The sequence below is a fragment of the Guyanagaster necrorhizus genome (assembly GCF_019112545.1).
Source record: "Guyanagaster necrorhizus MCA 3950 unplaced genomic scaffold BT62scaffold_4, whole genome shotgun sequence".
Classification (NCBI taxonomy): Eukaryota; Fungi; Basidiomycota; class Agaricomycetes; order Agaricales; family Physalacriaceae; genus Guyanagaster; species Guyanagaster necrorhizus.
The window spans coordinates 2,343,559-2,361,416 of record NW_025064883.1 but is presented as its reverse complement, the minus strand read 5'-3'; the positions used below and the strand labels follow the sequence as shown (position 1 = coordinate 2,361,416).

Below are 17,858 nucleotides of genomic sequence, written 5' to 3'. Positions count from 1 at the left end.
TTCAGAAGTAGAAGAAGTTGTGTTTGAGTTCGTTGGTGATGGTATATGTGACGGCTGCACGTCGTCGACATCGTCCTCCATGATCTCAGTTATGCTGATACATTTGATGTGCCGCCGGTCCGAGAATTGATTCAAGTTTATCGGCAATCAAAGGTTTTTTTATTCACTACTCCAATGGAGCCTCGTTAAGCGCGCATCAGGATCCCGTTAGATGAAGTCGAACCAAGTCCATCTGTTACCAGTTGACTGAACCGCCTCTCAATTGCCCTTGATCAATCACGGTTTGAAACGTCCCCGTCGTACGGACATCTTCCTGCACCATACGATGGACTCTGGCACTCTGCGACGTTCCCGGGAGTTCTGGTTAGAGGAGGGCGATGTCGTCCTCAAGGCAGAATCCACTCTATTTCGCGTCACCCGTGGCATTCTCGTCTACCACTCTCCAGTTCTACTCCAGATGATTCTGCAGGGCAGCCCCGATGCCGCGTCCGAAACGGTGATTAGTGGCTGCAGAGTCATTAAGGTGGACGATTCTGCCGTGGATTGGCGCCATTTTTTGAAAGCCATACATGATCCTTCGTATGTGACTATTCTTAATTTCTATTGGTCTGTGACTTAGTGTTGTCGTCAAGTACAGGTACTACGACCCAAGCAGGGAAACCTCCTTTGCTACCATCGCGGGCATCCTGCGTCTGAGCACCAAATACCAAGTGCAGACATTGCAGAAAACCGCGGTGGAACATCTCCAGCGTATCTTTCCGACAACTATCGACGAGTGGGACCGACGTGCAGATAGTGACACCATACAAAAATTCAAAGGTCGAACGATAGCGATTATTAACCTCGCGCAAGAAACGAATCACCAAATTTTGCTGCCTTCGGCTATGGCGTACTCGTGGGCGATCGGTCTTGACGGCCTTCTTGACGGCCTTCCGTCATATGACGGCAGCCATGTGGAATTGGATTGGGATACAAAGCGGAAATGCATTCGTGCTCGAGATAAGCTCATGCAGGCGGTACGAGGAAGACTACTGAATTTCATACTAGGCAAGGGGGCGGGGAGGTGCGTCACCAAGGCCAAGTGCGACGAGGGAAGATTGTTGTCGCTGAGGATATGGGAAAAGTTCTTCGAAGAGTCAGTGATACCGACACCATTCCGATTCATGGTGAATTGGACAGATCTGTCGACAAGGCTCTGTGAGCATTGCATCGCTGATGGGATGAACAACTTCTTGACGGCGAGGTGGCTGCTGTGGGATGAGCTGCCTTCGTACTTTGATCTCCCTAGCTGGGATGTTTTACGGCGAAGAGAAGAAGACGATTGAAGGCGAGGCGGTGCAGCCTCCTCGAAAACAGTTTTTCAGTTTCTAGAATATGTATTTTTATTGTTGGATTGAAACCTCTTTGGCATACACAATTATTTAACACAAGGAAAGTATATTAATATGGTATCGAAGTCTTGTCATTCAACATTACAACCAACCCGCATCTGCCAGCAAACAGCGAATATGTCGATTGTCGGGTTTGATTTCACCATTTAGTGGTGCAAAATACTTGCGTAGTTTGTCACTGAACACGACCGGATAGAACAGTCCCTCTTTCTGATTGATGGACAGCAACGGTCAGAAGAGATGAAACGGCAGTGGTGAATTGACCGACCTCTCGGGTTTCGCCTTTGCGCGTTGTTTGACCGGACACTCTGCCCGCATGCCAGTTGCCACCAGCTGTTCTGATCCATACACGATCGCCAGCCTGGAAAGATCCGTCCATAAAAATGATATATATCGCAGGATCGCAACGCCACTTACTTGGAACATATATGGCCAAGGCTCGTCCAGGTCGGAGGGCTGGGGCTCATTTGGGTCGTTCTCGCTGTCGGAGCCACTGTTCCACGCATCGAGTTCCTCCGGAGTAACAGCACGGAGTTTCTGGGAAATGACTTGGACTGGGTTGCGCTGCTTCCGCGTTTGGCGGCGTGCTTGTGCGTTAGACGTCATATTGTACGATGTTACGTGGAGGAATACAGAGGGGGGGGACGATGGAGTGAGGTAAAAACTCAGTGATTTGTGGGGGACGGGTTATTGATGAGGTGGGCTAAGTGAAGGGCCCTTTATATATTGCATACAGCAAAGGCTCCATTGTTCAGAGACGGCGCTAACGTAACATCATTTGGCCACAAAAAGAACAACGTCTTGGTCTTTTTTGCCAAAAGAAGAACGGAAACTTTGTCCATCTGACGTTTGCCTTGTCTCATTATTCATGTCAAAGAAGGCCGAGAATGGTAATCGATCCAGATAGTTCTTCAATTATACAGATACAGGTCGTCGGTGCCACGACGGGTCCTTGAGGTCGCACACGTGGAGAACAGTAGGCAACCAGTCGCCAATCAGTAGAACCGCAGGGGTAATGCTGTGACAAAACACTGCCACGGGCCATGGGATGTGTGAGAATCCATTATTTTTGACACCGACGAAAGAAAGGCCCGTTCGGTTGAACAAAGAAACATAATAAACGGCCCAGAGGAACAAAAGATAAGATACGCAACTTGAATGTGACCTTAACCTTTTTCCGGAAGCTTCAGCTCATAACAAAACAAAACACGACCTGCCTCCCGCCCTCACGACCATTCAAGGACCTTGGATTTATACCCTTTACGATGGCTAACGCGAGCAGTCTTGACGTGCGCTGACATTTGGCTCCCTGCGAATATTTCTCATCCTCTCCCAGCGTGCTATCGAAATTGTTCAAAAGGCCGTTGACGAAGATGTAAAGCAAAACTATAATGAAGCATACAAACAATACTCGAACTCTCTGGATTATTTCATGTTAGCTTTGAAGTGTGCGTTCCAGTGCTATTTTGTACAGGGAACTGCTGACGTCTCCCGTATGAAGATGAAAAAAACGAAAAGTCAAAGCAACTGATTAAGACCAAGATTCATGAATATCTAGCTCGTGCCGAGACCCTCAAACAGCATTTGGTGTCCCAGAATGAATCGCGTTCGAGGAGTGCAGTGGGTGTGAACGGGGCCGGAGGTGGCATTGGTGGAGCAGGAAAGAAGTGAGCTTCCACCACAGTAACTTCTTCGACTGCGAGCTCATTTCATGCATTTTAGGAAAGATGGCGAAGACGATGACCAGGATCCCGAGACCAAGAAACTGCGGGCAGGGCTGGCGAGCGCGATCTTGTCTGAGAAGCCGAATGTCAAGTGGGACGATGTTGCAGGTCTTGAAGGTGCTAAGGCTTCACTCAAGGAGGCCGTCATCTTGCCTATCAAGTTTCCACATCTATTTACCGGAAAGCGTACACCATGGAAGGGTATATTGCTATATGGACCACCAGGGACGGGAAAGTCTTACCTCGCAAAGGCCGTTGCTACGGAAGCCAAGAGCACATTCTATAGCGTTAGCTCCAGTGATCTAGTCAGCAAATGGCAAGGTGACTCCGAGAGGTGAGTATACGTATTCATGTCTCCGACGTCCCATTCATGTTCCATCTGCAGGCTGGTGAAACAATTGTTCGAATTAGCGCGTGAATCCAAACCCTCAATCATCTTTATTGATGAAATAGACTCTTTAGCGGGCTCACGTAATGAGGGTGAATCGGAGGGCTCCAGGAGGATAAAGACCGAGTTTCTGGTGCAGATGAACGGTGTCGGGCATGATGATACGGGTGTACTGGTTCTGGGCGCAACAAACATTCCATGGCAACTGGACAATGCCATCAAACGGCGATTCGAGAAGCGGATATATATACCCCTCCCTGGTCCTGAAGCACGGCGGCATATGTTCCAACTTCATGTGGGTTCAACACCTTGTCAGTTGGTGGCCAAGGACTACCGGCAATTAGCAGATCAGACCGAGGGCTACTCCGGCTCCGATATAGCGATCGTCGTACGAGACGCCCTCATGCAGCCTGTCCGAAAGGTTATATCGGCGACACACTTTAAGCGGGTTGCTGACCCTGCTTCGGAGAGTGGCGAGCTTTCCAAATGGACACCTTGTTCACCTGGAGATCCTGATGCTGTTGAAAAGACGTGGTCAGACATTGATTCCGACGAGCTATTAGAACCTCCGCTGCGGTTGAATGACTTTTTGAGGTCATTGGCTACTGTGCGGCCGACCGTCACTGAGGCGGATATCCGGCGGCATGAGCAGTGGACGAAGGAATCAGGTATGTTTTGTCCTCGTGTATTTCAGGGTCGCGAACTAACTTTCCGATACCAGGTAATGACGGTGCATAGATCTAAATCATTAATGAACTTGTGTAATCTGACCGGGTGTAATATTATGGTCTTGATGTGTATCTTAAGGTCCGTGGCTACGACTTGGATGAACCGTTGACATGACTATGTTTGGCAATGGACGGAAGCAACGAGCGCATGCGTGTGCATGGAATGGGGTGCATTAGCGAAGCATTGTTGACAGGTGTCTTCATGTGGCCTTAACATGTCAATAAGCGCCCACAAGCTCACATGATCGGACCTATCGTGCGTGTGCTTTTGTTCCTTGTATATTAACAAACACAACCTTCTACCTTTCCAGCTGGACTGCAAATTCCTGTGGTATCTTTGCCACTCGACAGTATTAGGTGAGGTAATTTAAAAAGTCTTTGGCTGGCGTCAACTTACGGGCATTGCTTTATGCTGACAGTATGTTCCATCACTTGTGCACGCGTTCATGTACACCCAAGAGTCCCGGTAAAGAACGACTGCAGGTATCTACGATACCCGGTTTCGTTCAGTGAGTGTCAAGAGACTCGAAAAGTACTGTTGAGCCACTGACCGTTTTATCAGTACTGCAGCGTATGCGATATACCTTTTTCTTTTCGACACAGAGACTAGCTCTCCGCCTAGCATCCTGAGACGACAATGGGAAGAACTACCCACTTCGACAACCGACACCTTCCGCTTGGTTGCGAAGGCCATTTTTGATACCGGTGATTCACAAAATCTCGGTTTTCGGTCCGAACAGATACGCGCAGCGATATGTCATCTTTTCAGTGACCGGGCGGAGACCTTGCTGTCCAAGTCCTTGAAACGGGAGGAAAGATTAGCACGCTTTGTCGAGTTGGGCAGTCAACTTGCAATTGGTTTGTTCGATTGGCCTCTTGCCTTTTCGATGGATTAACTGCTTGATGCAGATTTACCGAAAGGCATGCGTGGCTCTTCGTTGGTGACTCGGACTGTGAAGTAAGCGCCCCGGCTCTGCTTTTAAAAACGGTGCCTGACATACATCCCTTCGCCAGACGCGGCAGGCCCAAGAAGATACCGTCGGACACGATAAGCCAATCAAACACTCATCAGATGCGCAAACGAGCCAGAGATGAGTCGCCGGACCCCTGCATCCCTTGGGTAGCCTCGCGGAGGAACAGTATCGTTGATGCGCAAGCTGCGGATTCAAAAATGAATTCAGCGGGAGACCATGACCTCCCTACCTGGGCCACCTTGACTTTTGATGCTACTTCGATGTTGCCGAGGAAACGTCAGCACATGGACTGTGAATACGTGTATGAGACGGGGAAACACGTGGAACAAATTACATGACTTTATTATACTATACTAGGAATAATGTTAATCATTTGGACAGAACGCTCATGGTACTCTCTGCATATAGGTCATGTTTGTACATCTAGCCGGACAGCAGCAATGTCAACCTTTTACCTTGCGGGGAGGTAGGATTACACGACATGAAGGACGCCGGGTAGATAATGCATGTTTGGTACACTAGCATTTTAGTATAACGTTCTGAAGAATCGAGTCCTCTTCTCAGATGGATCCGCAAAATCGAACCACAGCGCTCATTGGGTCCACGGAAGCCTGATGTTCTAGAAACATTGAGCTCTGCACCAGAGTCAGCATGCAAACGCTAGCAAAGAATTCTGCTCCGACACTGAAAAATATTACATACAAATATTGGCAGTTACTATAAGGAACCCAGTAAGCAGTGCAGGCGGCTACTCTATAATTCAATTCTAACTCTTTGGTTTAGCTCTTTCCATGGCGACGCTCAGATCCAAGATTCTTTGATACGGCTTCTCCATCGTGCCTATCTTTAAAGTCACCTTGTGACGTGGGTCAAGCGGTTTTGTATCCCCACGAATCAGTACCGCTTTGGCCCAGAATTCAATGCAAATCCTTGTCGTTCTCGGTAGGAGGACAGAAAGTGTGTAGCTCGCGTCGAGACCTTGACTTGTTCCCTCGATAAAACCCCATCCAGCCGCAGAACTATACAGGCCGCTCCCGTAAATATACGTTTCTGTTCTTTGACGAACAGGCTCTTCGCCTGACCAATTGCTCCAGCTACCAGGTTCGATTGCATCATCTGGAGAGGCGGGAATAGTGTCTGCAGCACTTGTCGGGGCGAGCTCGAGGACGTTCAGTGGTGAATGCCCTTCCTTCCCGTTATCCCGGCCAAATATGACTCGGAATATCGCCGATTCGAAGCGAGCTCTCTGTGTGGGATCAGGCATGAAATGAAGGCCGAAGAAGATTTTGTTGGGATCCTCGGTTTCGGAATTCCACATAGTGATTGTGAAGTCGGAGATCCCTTGATTTGCTCGTCCAATCTGCAAGCCGTTGGATTCTGGTGTTGGCTGGAACACGCAGCCACTCTCCGTATCGAGGAATGGTTTGCATCTCCCAAGCAATGTGGCGAGATTTCCCCTACGATCTTCATAGATTCCGGTACACGTAGTTCCCTCTCTGTTGACTTAAAATCAATAAAAGCTAGCGCTTTCAGCCAACGAACGCACTCAATTAGCGTTTCAACTGTCTTATGAGGTGTCATCGCTGCCGAAAGCCAAGTCTGTCGATGATCATCAGAGGATATACTGCGATATCGTCAATATGCCTACCTTGAAGGCCTCTACTTTGCATGGTCCAGTTGCAGCTACCTTCTCACCACAGCGAAAGACGAAGATCATCGGAAACTGTGACACACGATCAGGCTTTACATCCTGGAAGAACCTGCATACGAACCGTCTTGATATCCAATTCTTTCATAAGGTCCTTATATTACTGGGTAAGCCAATTCTGAACGACGTATATGAGTCTCACCTCTTGTTCTAAGAGGTCAAGCTCGCAAAACTTGACCTCTTTGTACTCAACTAAACGGGCGATCTTTTTGAATATTGGTTCCATTTTCTTGCAATGTGAGCACCATTGCTGATGGAAGAATACGACTGTGTGCTGTCGAGCTGAGATCTGCCGGCATGGTCAGTGGAATCGGAGCCCTCTGTGGTTGGTTCGCATACCGTTTTCCGAAGCTCTTGAGCGTCGTGGAGGTGCGTCACGAATGCCATCTGAATTTGATTCGAGTATGGTGGAGGTATCGTTTTATGCCGTGATCCGCACAGTATCTGGACAAGTCGTAATCCTTGGAATGCTTATGCACGCCAAGCTTGATTCACATCGAACCCCTCTCAGACTGAATCAGTTTCAAAATTCGTATCAGACTCTAGATCAACGCCCAGCACTCACGAGCTATCCGCCGCAATGTTTAATATCATGGTCCGTACTGCAACAGAGACCATTTTTTAAACCATAAACCAATTTAGGTCTGGAAACACAAACAGCGATCGGTGAGTGTTAACTGAGGACAAAGGCGAGACAGGTATTACTTTCCTTCAATCCTGGACTTTATAGGCCTCGATAGGAATCCGAAGCAGCCTGCCTTACAAGTTTGTTACTTCTATGAATTTCAGAAAGTTACCCAAGTCGGGTATGAAAAAGACAGCAGTTGGGATGGAAAAAAATGGCCGGTTCTCAAGAAAGTAGCCGGGAAGTAGCCGTATAGACACTATATGTTTTAGGTCCATCGAAGATTCAATCCAAGGATACAACTGAAATGGCGGCACTTCATTGAGAAAAAAGGGGTAAAAATAAGTTCTATGGACCAACAAGACAAGTATTTGTCTAGTTCTTATGATGAACGCATCAAAAATGAAGACGGGCGCGGCAGAACAGTGGTAGGTACATGAGAGGCGGCGTGAGTGAAAGAAGATGCCTCGGAAACTAATAGGTCCAAATAGAGATTAAGATGGATGGCATTGCCAAATGCGTTTATCAAAGGTTTAGAAACACAATTTAGATTTAGAAGAGGGGGTCGGAGGGGTCGTCTAGACTAAAATCTAGACGAGGGTGCTCATCCAATTCATTATATCGCTCGGCATCTCTGATTTAGTTTAGGTTTCTAAATGCTGCGGGAAGTCACCCCTATGTTGATGGATATCTTTTATTGGGCACTAATTATTTGAAGCGCTAATCATTTGAAGATTCGTCAGTATACAGTATACAGGTAATTTTACTTTACTTATATATCCGTTGCCCTAACTGTGGCATAGCCTGGGAAACGTGATCAGAGGCAGTGCCGGCCAACTTCACAGCTGACACGTTTTCCTTCTGCTCTCATGCCCGCCGTTATACAACTTGACAGAAAAAGCGACTTCAATGATCTCGTTTGTTCTTTGGTTCTTCTGGTTGATTTTATAACTGACAAGACTTCATAGATATCCAAACATGCAGACGTCGTTGTTTTGTTTTTCACAAATTCGTGCTACCACTGCCATCTCATGAGGCCCAACTATGAATACGTCGCTGGACTTGCAATGTTCAATACGTTGACTTTTGGAGGGGTGCCATGTAATGTGAATGACTGGGACGTACGTTTTTCAAGTTCACCATTTCATTTTTTGATCATTTCCTGAGGCCTTTTGTTAGTCTGAGGCCCAGACAGAGTTCGGGATAAACTGTGTATGTGAATCAGTTCTTATCATTGAGAATTTCATTGACGTGCACACAGTATCCTATGATACAAATTTACAGAAATGGGGAGCTATTTGGGTTTATGAAAGGAAGCCATGATAATAAAGAGTTGGAAGTTCGTGGTTTCATCACAGCGCGGACATGGTTGCATCTAATCAATGACTTTGATAGGGTTGGCTAAAGACATACCTCACGCTTTCACGGTTAGCACGACGTATTTTGCAATCCATTATTATGATTGACTCTTCCCTGTAACCCAGATCATCCCTGGGTTCTGAGCAAGGTATTCTGAAGGCACTTTCGTTGCCTCTCATGGACATGGCTGTGTCAAGGGCACGGGGAAAGGTACACACGAATTTCATGCAATTAGACACCTTCTCACTCACCTCACTCAACATGTAGGATCCTGTGCTAGATATTTCCCTGTGGACAGGCATACAGTTTGAACAATTCGTTAGTTCTTGTTTCTTTGCTCCCGTTGTATGTGTATTGATGGCTTTGAAGATTAACCAACACAAACTCGTCGTTGTTGGGTTGCACTCCACCAACACATGACAGGCCAGGATGACATTTTGCCTCGAGCGTTGCGCCAAGTCTTTAATATTCAAAGACATACACTTTCTTCATGTTGATTGTGGTACAGAGTGGGTGGGTGCCTCCAAGTCAGTTTCTGATACAATTATCACTAAAAATTCTTTTAGTCAGATTCTGCAGAGATCCTGCGCGAACTGCTATGGCTTCGTTTTGTGAGATATACATTTTTGGAAGCATCATCCGTAAATACTCATGCTGAGGCTTCTCCATAGAGACCAGTGATGTGGATGTTCCGAGATGGGAAGCTGTTTTCGAAACTTACCGAGGTGATCGAAGGCGCGACATTTACAGTGGGTGGTCATTCTCTTGCATAAAAAAGGTTAACTAACAAGCCGCCCACAGAACTGGCTGAGTGATTGTCTTTCAGCGAGCGCGTAAGTCACTTTCCCCTTTCCTTGTAATCTGACTAGACGTACTGCTTCCAGTATCGCGGACTCTGCACCACACCCGACTGAAAGCGAACCCTCTGAGGATGCTGGTGGCGAAGAAGCAGAGCATACTGATTATGAAGAAGAATCAATATGCACTCATCTCGCTACCATCAGAAATTCTGATGTGCACAACTGTCACAGCGTAAGAGATTTTTTCCTCTGAAAGGATATTCATACTCATGGACCGTAGGAACATGTTACAGAAATCACATCACTTGAGGAATTCAATGCTCAGGTAAGTAGTGGCTTTGCATCCTCTCGCTCTGTGAATGAACGTTTCTTAGATATCTTCAGACATTGTCTCAGTCTGCGTCTTCTACGACGGTCATGACCACTATACGCAGGCCATGACTCTCGTGCTTCTTTATATTGCATGCTTGCCCTCGTACGACCATGTGAAATTTTCCAAGGTTGATTGTGTGCAACATCCAGACGTTGCTCAAGAAGTATGCGTCGAGAAGGTATGACCCGTTTGTAAAGATACAGGAACTGGTTGATTTATGGAATATTAGAGTCTTTGCCCTCACACTATGGTCTTTCGTGATGACAGGCAGTTAGCGGAAAGGTATGGTGCCGTGGATTCCGCCGAGTTTGAGGTGAGACCATTGTGATCAATCTTTACTGGTCCTCACCGGCAGTTAGGATTGGCTCTGGCCTTTCTTATCAGGAAAACACATCGATGATAGCCGAGAAGCTCTACAGTGTAATGCCCCATCTATCTTGAAGTGCGCAATGTTTGCTAGATACGAGAAGGAAGGCTGACTTTCGAATTTAGTGTAATTTTAACCGCCGAGCCGGAAGAAATGGACCAGCAGCCATTCTCTGACACGACGGTCCCTGCTGTTCAGACAACACCTTTGTCAAGTGTTGTACGTAGTTTCACAAATACCTCACATACCCACAGAACTCATGCCCTTTCCAGTCAACGATAACTCTTCCTATCAATAGCGTGCGATGTGAGGGCCGACATCTAGAGAGACCATATCGACATCGATGGATGAATTGGCCTCATAAACGAAGATCCTTCCATGATCCGGAGTACAACTGTTACTTTATCTCTTCCGATAATGATGACCATGGCTTAGAGATTGGACACACTAACGAGGGAGACTCACACTTCAATATAACGCTTATGCAGGGTTCTGACACGGACCCCGGCAAGGTCACATTCAGTGTAGAATTTGGTTCAGATCCTACGGTGAAGGCCCGATTTGAATCTGCGGTCATTCGTATTGAGTTTGGTTACGACGGCGATGTCGATGGACGGTCATTTCCTTTGAGGATAAAAGATATACATCCGAAGGACGATAAGGGACAGGCAGCTCGTGTTCGAGGACAGGGTATACACAGTTCTAGTGCTCAGTGGACATTTGTGGAAGACGTAGGTGAGGCTGGACAGCAAGGACTGGACCCACATTACGAGCTGTTTGCTACACTTCCAACTACGCAGCAGATTATATGGATCAAATGTTGGGGCAGGGCGATATTGAAGCAGAAAGATGGGTTTGGATGGGGAAATGAAGTGATTTTGGAGTTGGGGTCGAAGGAAGAGCCGTACAGGAGGAACATTGATCTACTAGGCTGGCAGGCACTCATGAAGTGATAGAACACTTGTACAAGTTCCTCTTTGTTTTTCTATTTTCCTGTTTAATTTTGGATAATTTTTCGTGGGCACCCGAACAAGCAGCGCCAAGCAACGCGTCCTAAATGACTGACAATGTGACCACGTGCCTTCCCTCCTCTTCCCCCCTCTTCCGGATTGCCTACAAATTGTCTCCATCCTTTCTTATCCTGTCCTTTGAAAAGCTACGAAAATGACGAAAACATACATTATGAACAGTCTTATCGAAAAGGTTGGTATTACCTGCTCCGAAGATTTGTCTTTGTTCATTTGTTCTGCAGATGCAGTCGCCTGACCAGGATTTCCGGTGAGCAGTCAATCAATAGCTCAGATATGCTGCGCCTTTCTCATCTCGGATGCAGGTTCATGGGTCTCAACGATCTCATGACGGAAATCAGGCAAGATCCAAGTAGTTTCACGGGAGATGAACAGATGGAGACCAAAGTGCTCAATCAGGTGCTTGCCCTTGTTGAAGACAAGATTTCCGAAGTCAAGAATCAAGCCGTGAAATGGTGTGTAACAACAATTTACGAGGGAATATCCTAACAATGTATCAGTCTGGGCCAACTGATCAAGATTATCCGGGAGCCCCAGCTAGAAATTGTGGTCGACCAGCTTATCGAGTTCTCGGGTGGCAAGGATGATGAACTCAGAGATATCTCGGCGCTGGCCCTTAAGACCATCACTGCAGAACTTCCGTCCGATGGAAAGGTCGCCGTCACAGCTTGTGCCAAACTGACGCCTAAGCTGTTAGGGCAGTTACAAAATGTGTGTTTTTTTATTGCTTTTGAAGCGTAGCTGATACTTTTATCAGAAGAGTACGCCTTCCGAAGCACTTGTCGAAACCTTGTCGATTCTCTCCATTCTCATTGTCAGGTTCCCGTCGCATCTGACGAGTGCTACCGCCGATACTCAGCCACTAAGGGTCATCGCGCCACTCTTGGTGCATACGCGTCCCGTCGTTCGCAAGCGGGCTATAATCACACTGTCTCAATTCATCCCGCTATCCCAACCACAACTATTCACAGAGCTGCTCCAGACGAATGTATTTCCTCACCTCGTTCCCAATGCTAACATCGAGAAGCAAAAGACGACTGTCCAGCTAGTCGCTGCTGTGGCACGGCACTCCCCATTACAAATAACGCCCGTACTAGGCGACATTGTGGGCGGGATTTTGAAAGCAGTGCAAAGGGATGACGACGAATTGCGGGAAGGTTGTTTGCAGGTGAGTTTCCCATGAAAAGGTAACTTATTACAACCAATATAATTCGTATCAGGCTTTGGAAGCAATCGTTTTGCGGTGTCCCAACGAAGCAACGCCTTATCTGAGCTCTTTCATTCAGATCGGCACTCAGTACATCAAATACGACCCGAATTATGCCGAGGACAATGATGACGAGGACATGGCTGACCCCGACGAGGATGATGAGGATGAAGATGTTGGTGACGAGTGAGTTTTAAACACATACATCTTGACACCTAGCTGATTGCCATAGATACGAGGATGATGAGGATCAGTCGTATAAGATTCGACGGTCCTCTACCAAGCTCTTGTCCGCTCTAATCACCACTCGTCCCGAACTTTTGACCGCCATGTACAAAGATGTCTCTCCAGTCCTAATTTCACGGTTTGGAGACCGAGAAGACACCGTCAAGCTTGAGGTCTGGGCCACTTATGCCATTCTTCTCAACCAGACCGCTGTCTATGGAGGCTTCAGCAAGGAAGACAACGCTGCTCGCGGGAAGCGCAAGCGTGATGCGGAAACCATGGATGTAGAAGAGGGCCCGTACATTCTGCTGAAAGCCCAGGTCCCGCCGCTTTCGAAAGCTCTCTTGAATCAGATCAAGTCCCCCAAGACACCAGCCGCCACTCTACAAGCTGGATTCGGACTTCTACATTCCCTTCTTGACGTTCTACCCGGTTCTCTGTCTAGTCAAGTGCCGCTTATCATAACGACTTCAAAATCGGTCCTTTCACAGTCCCTCACCAGCTCTACAGCTACCCTACATCTCACATGCTTGTCTTTCCTTGCTTTGTTTTTTGGGACACATTCCCCGGCCATCTTCTCTGGTTCTCTGTCGTCACTGACGCCTATTCTTCTGAAGCTTTTAGGCGAAAGGCATCCCCGAGTGTCATCCGAAACGTTCCGCGTGTTTTCGTCGTTGCTCAACTCTCTAAAACCCGTCAAAGATGTCGATTGGACAGAACCTTTGCACAACGAAGCCGTCAAAAGACTGGGCAGTCATGACACTGACGCTGAGGTTCGCGCTTGTGCCGAAGACTGTATCGCTGATCTGTGGATCTGCGCAACGACCGTGGTCCAGAGCAAGGACCAGAAGGAATGGGAAGCCATTTGCCGGACAACGGGAAAGACTGAGGGCGGCGTCAAGGTCATCATCAAGGTAGCAAGAGAAGTTCGCGTTGGTGACAACTGGGTGAATGGTTGTCTAGAGTGGTTGATTGGCCTGCTAAGGAAGAGTGGCCGGTCAGGAAAGACTGAACTATTCACAGCTTTGGATGTTCTAATCACAAGGTGTGCTCGTATTCAAATTTGGGTTTCCTGGATTACAAGCCATACTTTTCAGCTACACCGATGGCATACCTCCACGTCTCGCACCTTCTCTCATCAGTCAAATTAAAAGCTATATCTCGACTGCCGATATTTCCCTTCTGTCGCAAGCGCTCAACACGCTTTCGATCCTGCTTCAGATCACACCTGCGACGTCTTTCCCAGAGATTGAAGAATCTCTTCTGTCTGAGATCTACCTTATCTCGTATTCACCATTGGTTTCTGGTGCGGCGCTTGATTCACTTCTGAACTTCTATTCCACATTGGTGCAGGCTGACAATCAGATTGCCGCCCATGTCGTGCCCAATCTGGTCTTGAATGTGGAGAAGGCGCCGAAATCAGAGACGTCTCCTTCTAATGTCGCCAAGTGTGTGGCACAAGTTGTCAAGAGTCAACACGGTATTGCTGCCGGTGTAATTGCCGAATATTCGAAACATTTGAAAGTTGGTCGGTGTTTTTTTCCGCGACATTTGTGTACTGAAACTTCTGTCGTAAGCAAACCTCCAAGGCAAAACCATCTCTGGTGGTTTTGAGCTTGCTCATCGTAGGAGAACTCGGCCGGTTTATGTGCGCTCTTCTATTTTATGTTTACATTTTTCGAACGAATCTTCTGGTTAGTGACATGTCGCCGCAAAGCGAAATTTTCAGCCATGCAATTGAGCTCTTCTCTTCTGATCAAGAGGACCTTCGGGCGGCTGCGGCCTTCGCTGCTGGTGAGTCATCTATGCAATGAATGTGAGAGTCCTCTAAAGAAGATCTTCCAGGCAACATTGCCATTGGCAACCTGCATCTGTTCTTGCCGGCTGTCATTAAGATGGTCGAGAGTGATCCGAAGAAGCGACTGCTATCTCTTCATGCGTTGAAAGAAGTGGTCACACATAGTTCTCAAAGTCAGCTAGAAGGCGTCTCGGACTTGCTATGGGTGCCTCTATTCGAGAACTCGGAGAACTCCGAAGAGACCACGCGAAATGTCGCAGCAGCCTGTCTTGGTAAATTGGCGATCACCCATCCATCGAGATATTTGCCTCAGCTTCATGTGCGAATTTTTTTTTAATATGCGTCATGAAGATTTTTGTCGACGCTTTGTTGACAGGCCCGGATTCAAGACCAAAATCCTGCTACCCGTGCAACAGTCGTGTCTGCTATCCGTTATACCTTTGCAGACTCGCCAGCTAGCTATGATGAGCTGTTATCGCCTTACTTGGTCGACTTCTTATCCCTTATGTTAGACCAAGATCTAGTAAGCACGCCCCCCCTACCAATTCTCATCAGTGTTAATCGTTGCCTAGACCGTCAGACGTATAGCTTTGTCTGCCCTCAACTCGGCCGCTCGTACTAAACCCCATCTTGTCCGAGATCATTTGGCCGCCCTTCTGTCTAGTCTTTACAAAGAGACCATGCTTAACCCAGAACTCGTTCGGACAGTGCAAATGGGTCCTTGGACGCACAAAGTCGATGATGGTCTCGAGACCCGTAAAACGGCGTATGAGACTATGTATACCTTGGTACGCTTCTTACCGCCAATGATGCGTGTATAGTTAATCATATTTCTCGCATAGCTGGACACATGCCTTACCAAGATCGACCTCCATGAATTTCTGGGCCGAGTCATCCCAGGTCTCTCGGACGAATCAGATGAGATCAAGGTCATTTCGCACATGATGCTTTTCAGACTCGCGCAGGTAGCTCCTGCAGCTGTGTCGCAGAGGCTTGACGAAGCTGCGCCACCTCTCGAAAAGACAATGAAGGGCGCAACTGTCACCAAGGACACTGTCAAGCAGGATCTCGAGCGCGCGGCGGAGCTGCAAAGAAGCGCGTTACGGGCTGTCGGCGCTCTGACCAAGATCGGAGCGGGTGTTTCTCCCAAGTTTGATAACCTTGTCGAGGAATTGAAGAAGAACTCGTCATTCAGTGTTGAGTTGAAGGAGTTGGGAGGACAGTAATGGATGAAATTGATGGAGATGCTGCAATGTGTATTTTTTCCCTCAGTAATGTGCTCAACTCCGTTTGTAACTACTTGCTTCCTGGACAGATCCTTTTAGTTATCACTAGCATTGCTTTTCTCTCCAGATTGTGTATCACTACAAGAAAAACGTGAACTGATGCAGGATCGGGAGTCTCTAGAAGTGTATGATGGAACCGGGCGATAAATATATAGCAGACCCATACCCATTGGTCCCAAGCTGTTGGAATTGTACCCCGAAAAGTTGTATTGGTATTGCTGACGTCGGCAGAACCAGACGTTCTCAATGAATCTCGCAGCGTACTCGCAAGCAATATGCAACATAAGTAGAATCGGTCACGGATCGTCTATCGCGCCCTCGGCCCTTCTAGGGGTGTATCAATGGAGATACTAACACGACATTCGTGGTATATTAAGCTTACCCTTCTTCGATACATCGAGCGTTCTGCTTATCTTCTGGTACACTAAGAGCCTGTTGGGACTACGCAGTGATAATGAGGCTACTGTTCTAAAGACGAAGATAATGGTTGTAAGTTAGTGTTACAGATTTCTTGCGCTCCTATAGCGGCTTCTTGTCATTTCAAGTCATGTCAGAAAGCAAATGCTGGCAAATCGATCAATGACGCGAGCACCAGGTTATATAGAGCACCCCTCCTGGTCGGGGTAGCTCAAGGGGAGGGTAGTATTGACAATGATAGCTGAGAGAACGGTAGCGCAGAGGTCTGAGCTTCAAGTTCAGCATGACAACCTGCAGCGGCTTTACGAGTCAAATACCAACAAACGTGAGAAACAAACACATCAGCAAGCCATATAGCAGCTATCTAGGAAAACCAACACAAACCTGTAGAGAGGCTCACGCTCGATTAAGCTTAGAGCTATGACTCTCACCTATTCATGGACGACATCTTCGGCGACCATCATGGCCCTGCCTCGATGGCTACCACCCCTAACCCTTGCGGTGAACGTCTATCCGCTATCCTCGTACACGTCGGTGACCTCAACAGATGCGAATCAACAGCAAAGCACCACATTTCCATTAGAAAATCAAAAGAAGGGTATACTGGCTCCATTCTCATGAATAGATTGAGATATTCTGCAGCTTTCTATGCGCAATTGGTGACCTGGTCGTAATTGAAGACGCACCATGTCCCGCCATGGTCTAAGCAAACAATCGTAGGACTAGAAAACCATCCTCACCACCGACCTCTGTCTCTCTCAGAACGAAAGAAGGTTCCTGATCCCATTTACCCAATCCGAGAGGATCCACACATCATAGCGGTGCTAATGCCGAAAGACTTAGACGTTTCATGAAGTCCTTCTTTAACATACGAAAAGAAAACGGATGCAGGAACTATGCTCCTCTAGTTTGCAGCGGTCCAGGCACAGAGAAAACGGATTTCTGCAGGATGGCGATCCGCAAATTCTTCGATAACGATACCGAAATCGGCGACGACGATCCATTCAAAATAGCATGTGCTTTCAGTACACATACAATTGTCGTTCCGCGATAGCCTGATTAGCGAAGAGACTGCTTGTCCAGAGGGGTCGCTTTATTTACGAATCATATACGAAATATTCAAGGGCTCTACTCCCTTTCAACGCCAATACCCAAGATCGCGCGAGTTTCTACTGGCTTTTGTGTCTGCTCCGTTTTCCCCTGCCAGTCTCCTTTCCTTGTCGGATCTACAATAATTTTTGATGGCACGATTAGCCCTACCAGACGCCACAATCCTATTCTTCATCTTGATGAAATAGAAGGAATATTCCAAGGACCAAACAAGAAGAAGGGTATGGCCTATTTCTAAGGGATCCTTGACAGCTTTGAGGACTTCAATCAATAGCGCTCTGACGTCGTCTTTTGCACCTTTCTTGGGCATTGGGTCGGCCATCGTGGCAGCTATCGATACCTGGAGATAC

The 17,858-nt window shown here is 47.4% G+C and overlaps 8 protein-coding genes across 8 annotated transcripts; 5 read left to right on the top strand and 3 right to left on the bottom strand.

The window, feature by feature from the left end:
* Positions 1-166: 166 nt before the first annotated feature.
* On the top strand, positions 167-1,325 carry BT62DRAFT_1072920 (uncharacterized protein; the record flags this gene model as incomplete). Its single annotated transcript, XM_043178903.1, has 2 exons — positions 167-579; positions 638-1,325. The coding sequence occupies exons 1-2, from the start codon at positions 326-328 to the stop codon at positions 1,323-1,325; spliced, it is 942 nt and encodes a 313-aa protein (XP_043044415.1). The 5' UTR covers positions 167-325.
* Positions 1,326-1,398: 73 nt separating this feature from the next.
* Positions 1,399-2,129, bottom strand: BT62DRAFT_544174 (uncharacterized protein). Its single transcript, XM_043181330.1, has 3 exons — positions 1,809-2,129; positions 1,660-1,752; positions 1,399-1,601 (listed from the first exon to the last, which is right to left on the bottom strand). Exons 1-3 carry the CDS (start codon positions 1,995-1,997, stop codon positions 1,473-1,475), a joined length of 411 nt encoding a protein of 136 aa, XP_043044414.1. The 5' UTR covers positions 1,998-2,129; the 3' UTR covers positions 1,399-1,472.
* A 527-nt stretch (positions 2,130-2,656) lies between these two features.
* Positions 2,657-4,241, top strand: BT62DRAFT_1001760 (AAA-domain-containing protein; the record flags this gene model as incomplete). Its single annotated transcript, XM_043176775.1, has 6 exons — positions 2,657-2,680; positions 2,728-2,839; positions 2,893-3,058; positions 3,114-3,449; positions 3,501-4,171; positions 4,225-4,241. The coding sequence occupies 6 exons, from the start codon at positions 2,657-2,659 to the stop codon at positions 4,239-4,241; spliced, it is 1,326 nt and encodes a 441-aa protein (XP_043044413.1).
* A 174-nt stretch (positions 4,242-4,415) lies between these two features.
* Positions 4,416-5,406, top strand: BT62DRAFT_544193 (uncharacterized protein). Its single transcript, XM_043181331.1, has 4 exons — positions 4,416-4,588; positions 4,651-4,740; positions 4,794-5,189; positions 5,246-5,406. Exons 2-3 carry the CDS (start codon positions 4,652-4,654, stop codon positions 5,125-5,127), a joined length of 423 nt encoding a protein of 140 aa, XP_043044412.1. The 5' UTR covers positions 4,416-4,588; position 4,651; the 3' UTR covers positions 5,128-5,189; positions 5,246-5,406.
* Positions 5,407-5,883: 477 nt separating this feature from the next.
* BT62DRAFT_991684 (thioredoxin-like protein) lies at positions 5,884-7,507 on the bottom strand. The gene is made up of 7 exons (XM_043190294.1): positions 7,479-7,507; positions 7,253-7,425; positions 7,056-7,202; positions 6,978-7,007; positions 6,854-6,928; positions 6,752-6,804; positions 5,884-6,701 (listed from the first exon to the last, which is right to left on the bottom strand). Exons 2-7 carry the CDS (start codon positions 7,298-7,300, stop codon positions 5,972-5,974), a joined length of 1,083 nt encoding a protein of 360 aa, XP_043044411.1. The 5' UTR covers positions 7,301-7,425; positions 7,479-7,507; the 3' UTR covers positions 5,884-5,971.
* A 2,916-nt stretch (positions 7,508-10,423) lies between these two features.
* On the top strand, positions 10,424-11,462 carry BT62DRAFT_543796 (uncharacterized protein). The gene is made up of 3 exons (XM_043181328.1): positions 10,424-10,512; positions 10,563-10,656; positions 10,710-11,462. Exons 2-3 carry the CDS (start codon positions 10,591-10,593, stop codon positions 11,388-11,390), a joined length of 747 nt encoding a protein of 248 aa, XP_043044410.1. The 5' UTR covers positions 10,424-10,512; positions 10,563-10,590; the 3' UTR covers positions 11,391-11,462.
* Positions 11,463-11,584: 122 nt separating this feature from the next.
* On the top strand, positions 11,585-16,204 carry BT62DRAFT_928197 (ARM repeat-containing protein). The gene is made up of 14 exons (XM_043185457.1): positions 11,585-11,640; positions 11,690-11,715; positions 11,771-11,920; positions 11,966-12,176; positions 12,223-12,633; positions 12,686-12,858; positions 12,905-13,942; positions 13,995-14,421; positions 14,475-14,545; positions 14,597-14,691; positions 14,743-15,014; positions 15,072-15,218; positions 15,268-15,483; positions 15,538-16,204. The coding sequence occupies exons 1-14, from the start codon at positions 11,602-11,604 to the stop codon at positions 15,919-15,921; spliced, it is 3,660 nt and encodes a 1,219-aa protein (XP_043044409.1). The 5' UTR covers positions 11,585-11,601; the 3' UTR covers positions 15,922-16,204.
* Positions 16,205-17,302: 1,098 nt separating this feature from the next.
* BT62DRAFT_1001755 (uncharacterized protein) lies at positions 17,303-17,830 on the bottom strand (the record flags this gene model as incomplete). Its single annotated transcript, XM_043176774.1, has 2 exons — positions 17,303-17,489; positions 17,550-17,830. The coding sequence occupies 2 exons, from the start codon at positions 17,828-17,830 to the stop codon at positions 17,303-17,305; spliced, it is 468 nt and encodes a 155-aa protein (XP_043044408.1).
* Between the last annotated feature and the right edge of the window lie 28 nt (positions 17,831-17,858).

Coding starts and splice junctions, on each gene's coding strand:
- BT62DRAFT_544174 (XM_043181330.1), bottom strand. CDS start 1,997: ATGACGTCTAACGCACAAGCACGCCGCCAAACGCGGAAGCAGCGCAAC. Junction 1,753..1,808: donor CTTGGCCATATATGTTCCAA/GTAAGTGGCGTT, acceptor GGATCTTTCCAG/GCTGGCGATCGTGTATGGAT. Junction 1,602..1,659: donor GCAAAGGCGAAACCCGAGAG/GTCGGTCAATTC, acceptor TCCATCAATCAG/AAAGAGGGACTGTTCTATCC.
- BT62DRAFT_544193 (XM_043181331.1), top strand. CDS start 4,652: ATGTTCCATCACTTGTGCACGCGTTCATGTACACCCAAGAGTCCCGGT. Junction 4,741..4,793: donor ACGATACCCGGTTTCGTTCA/GTGAGTGTCAAG, acceptor CCGTTTTATCAG/TACTGCAGCGTATGCGATAT.
- BT62DRAFT_991684 (XM_043190294.1), bottom strand. CDS start 7,300: ATGGCATTCGTGACGCACCTCCACGACGCTCAAGAGCTTCGGAAAACG. Junction 6,805..6,853: donor GCAAAGTAGAGGCCTTCAAG/GTAGGCATATTG, acceptor GATCATCGACAG/ACTTGGCTTTCGGCAGCGAT. Junction 6,702..6,751: donor ACAGTTGAAACGCTAATTGA/GTGCGTTCGTTG, acceptor TTAAGTCAACAG/AGAGGGAACTACGTGTACCG.
- BT62DRAFT_543796 (XM_043181328.1), top strand. CDS start 10,591: ATGGACCAGCAGCCATTCTCTGACACGACGGTCCCTGCTGTTCAGACA. Junction 10,657..10,709: donor CAACACCTTTGTCAAGTGTT/GTACGTAGTTTC, acceptor TGCCCTTTCCAG/TCAACGATAACTCTTCCTAT.
- BT62DRAFT_928197 (XM_043185457.1), top strand. CDS start 11,602: ATGACGAAAACATACATTATGAACAGTCTTATCGAAAAG. Junction 12,859..12,904: donor GATGAAGATGTTGGTGACGA/GTGAGTTTTAAA, acceptor TGATTGCCATAG/ATACGAGGATGATGAGGATC. Junction 15,015..15,071: donor GATATTTGCCTCAGCTTCAT/GTGCGAATTTTT, acceptor CTTTGTTGACAG/GCCCGGATTCAAGACCAAAA.